General features: G+C 37.0%; 1 protein-coding gene across 3 annotated transcripts in view; it reads right to left on the reverse strand.

The window, feature by feature from the left end:
* Nucleotides 1-9,637, reverse strand: part of pcmt (protein-L-isoaspartate (D-aspartate) O-methyltransferase) — a 17,880-nt gene extending 8,243 nt beyond the window's left edge. Inside the window, exons 1-4 of one of the 3 annotated variants that reach the window (XM_056480988.1) lie at nt 9,424-9,637; nt 3,710-3,814; nt 261-292; nt 57-161 (exon numbers count right to left, since the gene is read on the reverse strand). In XM_056480988.1, the coding sequence (XP_056336963.1) occupies nt 57-161; nt 261-292; nt 3,710-3,814; nt 9,424-9,592 (411 nt within the window). In that variant the 5' untranslated portion in view covers nt 9,593-9,637. The remainder of the gene's footprint in view (nt 1-56; nt 162-260; nt 293-3,709; nt 3,815-9,423) is intronic. The other 2 variants (XM_056480987.1, XM_056480986.1) reach the window with 2 other exon arrangements.
* Between the last annotated feature and the right edge of the window lie 897 nt (nt 9,638-10,534).

Below are 10,534 nucleotides of genomic sequence, written 5' to 3' on the forward strand. Positions count from 1 at the left end.
TTACACTGCATTTATTATGAAAATCCATGTTTGGGGCTGGAAGGGAAGCTACTCACCATTCTGGAAAAGCAGACGGAGAGGATCCCGGAGCCCGATCCCACATCCAGAGCCTTTGCTCCTTCATAGAGGTGGTCATGGAGGAGCTCTAGCGCATAAGCATGCTGAAGCACACAAATGAGGCTTGGTCAGCACCTCAAACAGACCAATACCGTTCACATCTTAAATATATCTTTAAAAAAAAAGGGTGAGTTCTGACTTACCATATGTGGTGCACTGATTGTTGCTTGATAACCTGTATGAAATGATAACAATTCATTTAACCCCCAAAATCATTCAGTGGGGTATATGCACACAGACTTTTCAGTTCAGCCAGCCTCAGCACTGACTTTCCATTATAAAACTGCCACGTTGAAGGTTTGATTTCAAGAATCAGTGATCTTCGCTGCCTGATAGATATTTGATATAAAGTGGGTCTCAGAAGCACTGCATTAAATCCATTTCCCTCCACCATGTCTTTAAAACATGAAGTATTTTCATGAAATTAAAAATAATCACATTAAGCTTTCACCACAAGTTCCTCATTGGCTGAAAAACACTAGCTGATGTGCACATAACCCATTACAATGGAAGTCAGCCAACATTCTTCAAAATATCTTCTTTTTTTGTGTTCATCAGAATAAAGAAACTCAAAAATATTTGGAACCGCTGGAGAGAAAATGTGAGTACATTTTTATTTTGGTGAACAGTCCCTTTAAAGAGGCTTACTGGGACTATTTAACAAAACATAAGAATTGGGATCAGCTCAGAAGAGAACCAACAAACATAGAAAAACACTTGATTCATCTGATTGAAAACAAGGGCGTAATGAAAAAACAAGTGTCCTTAATTTATTGCAAACTGATGATGGATATGTCGGATAACACACAACATATAAAACAACAATGGGAAATGGAACTCAATGTGACATTGGATGATGATACTTGGGTGGATGTTTGTTCTGGTTGCCATAAGGGAGTGGGGAGTCAAATGTGGAAGGAGTTTGATTGGAAGTCTACAATTCGATTTTTCAGGACACCACTAACGTGTTTCGGTTCTGGTAGTTGTGGCAGCAATAAGTGCTGGAGAAACTGTGGACTGGTGGGTGATCAAACGCACATATTTTGGGACTGTCCCATTGTTCAACACTTTTGGACTGAAGTTAAGGGGATCGTAGAAAAGCTCCTTAAAGTGAATCTCTCTTGGGACCCTTTAACGTTTTTACTGGATAAATTTCCAGAGGATCTGTCCCATGATTAAGAAACTTTGCTACATCTCCTGCTAATGGCTGCAAGAAAAAATATAACAATTAACTGGTTTAAACCTGAACCACCCACGGTTTCACAGTGGATACAAAAAACCAGACAGTTTTATTCAATGGAACAGTTGACAGCACAAATACAGCTGAAGACTCAGATCTTTGAAAGAAGATGGGGACCAGTTCAAAGCCTCATTGGATAGGTCACTTATGTCTCTAAGTTTGTATTTTTGCTTGAAGTTTGTCTATTTACTTTTATTTATTTATTTTTTTTCCTCAGATCTATATTGTCACTATATATATCTTTATTTGTATGCTCGGGCCTACTGAGCCTCTGAAAAGAGGCTTACTGAATGCATCATGTCTGAATATCACCTCAGGGCTAGAATTTCAATGAATAAACACACAATCATTTTATTTCATGAATTTGGCGTAGCTGTATTTGATGTGCTGATTGGGTAAAATAAAAGACCAGGTATGTCATTATTGGGAAAGAAGTCTTGGGTGCTTTAGGCCAGTGTTTCCTAACCCTGTTCCTAGAGGCACACCAACAGTACATATTTTGGATGTCTCCCTTTTTCTGACCCATTAATTTCAGGTGTTGGAGTCTCTTCTGATGTTAAGATAAGAGGATTCAGGTGTGTTTGATTAGGGAGAGGATGAAAATGTGTACTGTTGGTGTGCCTTCAGGAACAGGGTTGGGAAACACTGCTTTAGGCACATCAGGCACAAATGAGTAGACCCACACAGAATCTGCACGTGCAGAAATAACCCATCATTAAATGAATCTGTTCATTTACTTATGTAGATGTGTGTAAATATATATTCAGTTTTTATATTCATTTCAGTAATATTATTAATATGCAAAAGTGCTTATATGATTTATTTACAACATAATTTGTGACGTTTATCTTTTAATAGATATATCATATGAGAGACTTTGTTTACCAAACAGGTGGATCTTACTGCATTGTAAACCTAAATGAAAGTTAAAGCTATTCTTCTTACTTCATGTTTTCAGTTTAGTAAGTATACTCCCGCAAAACATTTATGTAAATCTGCAGATTTTGTACAAAATTCTGCGCAGAAAAAGCAAAAAAATGTCTGCAGTTTTGTTTGACACTGTGCAGGGCTGTGCGATATTGAAGAAAAATGCCATATACGATTGCATGCTAAACAATGCAATATTTGATACGCAATACACAACTTAAAAAATATATGCAACCCGTTTCATATTATTCAATCATTCATTCATTCATTTTCTTTTCAGCTTAGTCCCTTTATTAATCTGGGGTCGCCACGGCGGAATGAACCGCCAACTTATCCAGCATGTGTTTTACGCAGCGGATGCCCTTCCAGCCACAACCCATCACTGGGAAACCCATACACACTCATTCACACACATACATACACTACAAATAATTTAGCCTACCCAATTCACCTGTACCGCATGTCTTTGGACTGTGGGGGAAACCGGAGCACCCGGAGGAAACCCATGCAAACGCAGGGAGAACATGCAAACTTCACACAGAAACGCCAACTGACCCTCGAGGCTCAAACCAGCGACCTTCTTGCTGTAAGGCGACAGCACTACCTACTGCGTCACTCGTTTCATATTATTTCAAAGTAAAAAAGAAGTGTACAACAACTTTTGATAATGTTTCACTGTTGCATAATATAGTTTTAATTACGTAAACAAACAAAAGTAAAAAGCACTTATCAGCACTGTTTAGTTTTATCTAATCAACCTCAAAACATATATTAAAATAAAATAGCTTAACAAGACTCATTTCACTTATTGAACACTGATTTCTTTCTCTAGCTTGCTTGCTCATATTTTAAGCAACTTAAACTCAACTTTTCAGTAATGTTACCTAAATGCATGCTTTCGTTATTCAAATGAATGCATTTATTTAAAGGACATCTGATTTATTAATAAAACGTATTTACTTTATCAGCGTTTTGATGTATATTTAGTGTACAGTCACCAGATTAGCCATTACAGTTGCTGTACAGTAAGTTAAACTATACATACTATCTAATTTGACATTACTTTTAGGCTATATGTAGAAACAAACCCCTATCTTATGGCAAAAGTGTCTTGTGAACGCTTCTGTTAGTGCTCTGATCCTCGGGTTTAAGACTGCTGAATATTTATTTTCTTGCGTAGATTGATTTGTGTGATTATGCATTCATATATAAACGCTATATGGATATTATTATTTAAATACAGATCAGAAAAACCTACTTCTCACAATTAAAGGGCTGAGCTTCCTATACATCTTGTTTTGATGTCCATTAGGAAGCATCAAGCATTAATTAGGAGGGTCGAGCCCCCCCAAACCTCCCTGTAATTCGCACCGTTGCGCAGCCCTAGCACTGTCAACTAAATAATATCTCTGGACGGCAACTTACCTATAGATTGTGGCGAGTCCATATATGGATTACATCTGGAGAAGTGGGCGCGGTCTGTGGCCAACATAACTTCATATACGCGGTCTGATTTAATGATCCCATTCTCTGGACAAGAAACACAAAATACACACTAATCGGCTGATGCATTCATTTACATGTACGCATCTGCTGGAGTTCGGAGGAGCTTAAAATGCAATCAAGATACACATGTAGATTTGATCAGCACTTATTACATAGGCATATCGTACAGAGTGCAAGCTTTTCAATTACAAGAGTACCCTTATGTTATACTATGAAAAAAGATAAAAAGTAGCATGAACATTCCTCAAAATATCTCATTTTTTGTTTCATGCATGCTTTACTGGTTTATAGTTTGTCAGTCAGTCATTTGCAGGACGCCAGCAATCCTGTGCTGGTATTCAAAACACACACACACTTAATATCTGCATACTAAACAGTAACATATACACATTAGCACTCAAAGACTGAAGGTCTGCAATCATCCATATTTTTAATAATTATTCCTTATTCTAACACCTTCTCAGAGATAATAAAATGTAGGGATATATACTGAGATTAGGGTTTTCTGAGTCAGACAGTATTCAGGTAATGATATTGAAAAATCGAATGTACAATAAAACTATAGTCTTCATATTATAAATAATCCAATACAATACATCTTTATTAAACGTTACAAATGGTACAATTCCTTCTGCGTGAATACTTTAAACTCTTATTGTACCTAAACACAGTCTCATGCCTTAAAAACACGTGAAAATGATCATCTTTCGCTCAGTAACTCTGCAGTGACTTCACAAATCAGCTATAATCCCAACATGTGAACGCAACATTGCAAACTTGTGTTGCTATTGCTGATGCGCACATTGAGATATCGATGCTGAAACGATATATCGAAAATATATCATTTAGAATATATCGTATATATGTCGTTTAAAATATATCGTGTAGAATAGCCGGCCTAGCATACAGCATGCTAAACCTCTGACCTCGATTTCCAGAGAGCATGTAAATGATGTAAATCTACAGCTGCAGGAACACATGACATTTACACATCACATTAACACTTATGGATGATGACCAGGGAGAACTGCAGAGAGTTTATAGTGATCCGAAGGAATCATTTCCATATCGATTAGCCAGATCTGTAAGTCTATGAGCTGCAGCTATAGGCTAAGTGTAAAATTAGCTGGACTAAATTAAAATTCTGCCATGCTTTACTTGTTTTAAACATGTTTCAACACAAGAGAAGATATTTAGAGGAATGCTGGAAACCTGTAACCATTCCTGGTTTCTAGAGTTCTTCAAAATATCTTCCTTCAACAGTTCAACGGAGTATAGAGGAAGACTACACTGTAAACAAATCTGTAATTAACATTTTTCTGTATTTTGTGATTAATATTTTTATTTTTCCACATTTATTTATGCTTTTGAATTGCATTATGGGCCCTTGGGCTTTCTTCCAACCTTGAAAACCTTAAAAAAAGTGACTTTAATTAGCATTTTTAATAGTTTAGAGCAGGGTCACCAATCTCGGTCCTGGAGGGCCGGTGTCCCTGCAGAGTTTAGCTCCAACTTGCCTTAACAAACCTGCCTGGATGTTTCAAGTATACCTAGTAAGACCTTGATTAGCTTGTTCAGGTGTGTTTGATTAGAGTTGGAGCTAAAATCTGTAGGGCACCGGCCCTACAGGAACAAGTTTGGTGACCCCTGGTTTAGAGTGTTATACTGTCCGGGTTGGTGTTGTATATTCTGCTACAAAAACATTTTAATAAACAGTCAGCACATTTTCTGTTATCTTACAGACTCATTTCTCTATATATTATATGTTATATGGTATATTATTTGTGCTAAAATGCCTATTTGTCTCTTTGTTCAACTTTATAGTTGAATTTTCAACATCAAAAGTGCACAGAGCAGAGATCAACATCCCATAATGCAATTCACCACCATAACAACACAGAAAACACTTGGGAATCACAAAATACAGAATATTAGGGTTAATTAACAGATATTTTTACAGTGCAAGTTTTCATTTTTGGCTGAACTACCCCTTTCAATCTGACTTCTGATTTAAAAGTAATCAATTATATAATCAGCATGGTGCAACCAAGAGTAAAACACACTCAATGACAGAACAAATCGACTTTTGTTCATTCAATTGATGTAATTCTTAGGAGTTTGTTCAAATCCAAAACCCTGCGCATCATCAGTAATAGTATCTTAGCGAGCACCACTAAATATAGCACACTGACCACTTGACCTCAGGATAAAGCCAGGAGTTCAGGAGGATGGGTTACATGCCACTTGAGTATTATTAGTCTCGCTGGCCAATGGTCAACTGTTAGATTTGTCTAAAATAAACACGACTTAAGAATAGATTACACGCATTCCCTGAGAAGAAAAGCGCAGAAATACATTTAGAAATGCTTAACGTGGCTTAACGTACCTAAACATTAACCAGAGAAACACAAATTTCTGTCAAACTGTACTTGTAATTAACCCCAACTACTGTAAAAAGAACGAGCCCCAATTCATCACATTAAGCGTTTTCTCCCCCATTGAAGTCTATTATAAGGAAAAAGTTAAACATGGCTTAATGTACATTATGGTTGAGTAAAGTCTAGATGGGATACAGCTGCGGATGCTGTTCCTTCAGCTTATAACATTGGATAAACAAGAAAGAGAGAGGGGAAAAATAATAATTAATCTAAAAAATAAAATAAAAATATAATAAAAATCTGGTTGCAGGAAATATCTCATCATCATTGTTTTTAAAGAAGCACATTTCTAAAGGAATTAATTAAATGTTTAATGCCTCATAAGACGTCTATAATGGAGTATATGCCAAAGCATGCTAATAGGATTTTTAATTTGCCAGTAACCTGGGTTAATCGTTTCTGTTAAATTGTATGCCAATGCAAAATCAGCGCGTTTAAGGTCTGTTTTTTTTTTAAATCAGCGATCTCCACTGGCTGAGTGATATCCGATATAAAGTGGGTCTCAGATTGTACAAGAAGCACTGCATTACATAACATTTTCCCCCCGCTATGTCTTTATAATATGAACATTTATTTTACCTCAGTATATTCAATGGAGCTTCTGTGCTAGTCTGTCGATTCTGACGGGCGCGTGCGAGTAAACGGCTTTTTGTCTCGTTTTATGCTTGAGCATCTAATGAATGCCAAAGTCTGTTTAACTGATTGTATTTTAATTACATTACAACACCGATGCTGTAAAAGGAACCGTATAAAATGGAAAAAAAACTCACTATATCACCAGAAGTTTATCAGTATAGGAACAACACTAGCTCGGCATATACACTATAGCTGGTGTCTTTTTAGGAAATCACCCAGGCAAAATAAACAACAACAAGAAAAAACGTTTACCTTTTTTTCCTGTAAAGTGGCGTAATGTACACACCACACTTTTCTGAGTTGTGAAAATGCACCATCCAAATGAAATAAAAAGAAATGTTTGTCATTTATTAATCTAAAAACAGCATTTTATTATAATAAAAGACCAACAGTCTGGTTTGTCATTATTATTGCTGAAGTGAAAGAAAAGTAAAAAATGAAAAGGTAAAAAAAGTTATGAAATTTGTATAGAAAAATGTATTAAACATTTCATTTGACATATTTCAGTAAAATATAACTTCTATAAAATCAAAACTAATTGGCACCAGTGGGTTACGTAAAGAGAAATGTACTATTTCTCCATTATCTATTATTTTTATTAACAAACCAAGATTATATATATATATTAGTATGCAATAATATACAATAATATGCAAAACATATGCCACAGTGTACATGCAAACACACATTCCCAGGCAACTTTTAACTTTTCTCTTAAGATTTTACACTGTATATATCCAGCTAAAGAGGTTTTAGAGAGATTTAATTTGGATATTGATTATTCCTGTGATTTTTGTTGCATGGAAAAGGAATCTCTTGCCCATATGTTTTGTGGTTGTATATACACAAGGATGTTCTGGGTGGATGTGGAAATGTGGAGCTCTAGTTTTAGTGAGTGAAAATGTTCACGTTAAGCGTTTTAAGTCTATTATAAGGAAAAGGGTTAACGTGGCTTAATGTACTTTAACAACAAGCGGTGAAAATAAAAAATTTCTATCAAATTTGACCTGTGATTAACACTATTATTTTATGAACAGCCTGTTTAACATGTGGTTTCCCTCGGTTGTTGTAAAGTTATGATAAGCCTTTCCTTATTATAGACTTCAATGGGGAGAGAACGCTTGACGTGATATTGTTCACTTGATCTAAGGAATTAGGGCCCGTTCTTTTGTCAATAGTTAAGTTTGACAGAAATTTGGGTTTCCCTGGTCAGTGTTAAACCATGCTAAGGTGTTTCCTTATAATGCACTTAAAACGCATAACGTGAAAATGTTCACTCACTGAAATTCTTTTGACATCAGAGAGTGTTTGTCATGAGTAAAATTAGATTTTCCCCGCTTGTTGTTAAGGTACATAAGCCAGTGTTTCCCAACCCTGTTCCTAGAGGCACACCAATAGTATATATTTTGGATGTCTCCCTTTTCTGACCCATTAATTTCAGGTGTTGGAGCCTCTTCTGATGTTATAAGTTGATTCAGGTGTGTTTGATTAGGGAGAGGTTGAAAATGTGGACTGTTGGTGTGCCTTCAGGAACAGGGTTGGGAAACTCTGCATTAAGCAACGTTAAGCTTTTCCCTTATAATAGACTTCAATGGGGGAGAAAACGCTTAATGTGATGCTTTTCACTTTATCTATGGAATTGGGGCTCGTTCTTTTTACAGTAGTTGGGGTTAATTACAAGTACAGTTTGACAGAAATTTGGGTTTCTCTGGTTTATGTTTAGGTACATTAAGCATTTTAAAATGTCCCAGTAAAACACACATTTTTTTGGATTTAATAAGTCAAACTATTAAACAGACGTGGACTTTACTGTAGGCCTACTGGATGCAGCAGAAATATAAAGGAGTAAAGTGCAGCAGACGAACAAAGTACTGAGTGACATCATCATACGATGACTTTGGCAGCATGTGGTGTGCCACGCCCACAGAACAACTCCAAATAAAACCTGCACATGCGACCATTAAACAACGAAGCATTTTACGAATATTCGGAAACAAACACGCGACTTTAGCGTTATTATTTAAGATTATATTAACATGCAAATACATATAGACGGTCGATTTAATACATACAAGGCTTAAGAGTAATACAGTAGCACAGGCAACGAAAAACAACAACAGAGGGCTGTCAGTGCAATCAAAAACATACAAATAAATAACAAGAAACAATTACACGAAGCTAAATTAGACCAGATAATTATACCAATGCGATTACATAACCAGAGCAGACTATTTGCAGGTGGTTTGGGAGTGACGATCACACAGACAGACTGCTAGCAGCTAGCTAACATATTGAAGAGCACTGAAAGCGCAGTGTAAGTGTTAAACTACAGCCACCACGTGCTCGTTTAACATGATAGTCCACATAAAAGCGACGCTAAGATGAAGTCGCGGTCTCCCAATACGCATCCGCGCACTTTCCCCTGCGCTGTAACGCAATGCTAGCTGACGGACGCGCACTTTCGCTCTCCACAACAGCGTAAACAAACCCTCCAGGCTAAACACTGCGGCACACAGAGCGATCCCGCTCTCGCAGACAGTCTGTGCGGGTTAAACTCACTGCGGAGGTTGTTGACGAGCTCTGCATGGCTCGCTCCTCCGGATTTCCAGGCCATTATTAAACACACTCTGCGGATCAGGTAGAGTGCGGCTGTCAGCGCCGCGCCTGCGCACACCGCCCTTCCGACGACCGTTACCACTTCCAGCACGGAGACGTCATCACCAGACATGTCCCGTTGTTAGCGACCCGCGGCTGCGTCATGCATTGTGAACCATGTTTAATTCGCACATGGCCAGGTTTGTGTGCTTTTTGTGTCGGGTTTTTAAGATGCAAAAGTCGCTCCCTGCGCGCCGCCAGCAGGAGGAAAGCACGAGCGCCTTATCGCGTGACGTCAGACATCATGATTGTGACACATTTGGCACATGCGAAGCGGAAAAGCATTTCTAAAATCAGCAGTGATGACAATAGCTAAATAGTAAGTACTTTGGATGAGCTAGTCGCATGAATATTAAGCCCGGTGTGGTGTGGTGGTGAGCGGACGAGTGTCTTCTTTTCCCTATTGATTTTTTTTTCTCCTCGCAAATATGACGCAGAAGTGCGGTGTATGACGTCACTACAGGAGAAAAGTTCATTTTATTAACAAATATACAATTATACAGTAACATACACAAATATATGCCAGAGTGTACATAAAAACATTCAGTAATTAAAAATCGTATATTCCTTAAGAATATTACAAGTCTGCTTTTTTTTTATTAATGTTCTCCAAACGTGTGCAGTTGTCCTTAGTCTCTTTAAGAAAGGAAACAAAATTTGGCTTTGATCCAGTCCATTTTTTATGTATATGAAACTTTGCCGTATTAATAAAAAGTTGTACTAGAAAGGTAAATGTGTTTGCATGTATTGACATAATAAATGCAAATATCAAAATTTTGTAACTTGAATACAATATTTGTTTTCCTTCAAAAGAAAATTTTCACATCCACCCAGAACATCCTTGTGTATATACAACCACAAAACATGGACAATAGATTCCTTTTCCATGCAACAAAAATCACAGGAGTAATCAATATCCAAATTAAATCTCTCTAAAACCTCTTTAGCTGGATATATACAATGTAAAATCTTAAGAGAAAAGTTAAAAGTTGCCTGGGAATGTATGTTTGCATGT

This window comes from Danio aesculapii, chromosome 20, assembly GCF_903798145.1.
Source record: "Danio aesculapii chromosome 20, fDanAes4.1, whole genome shotgun sequence".
Classification (NCBI taxonomy): Eukaryota; Metazoa; Chordata; class Actinopteri; order Cypriniformes; family Danionidae; genus Danio; species Danio aesculapii.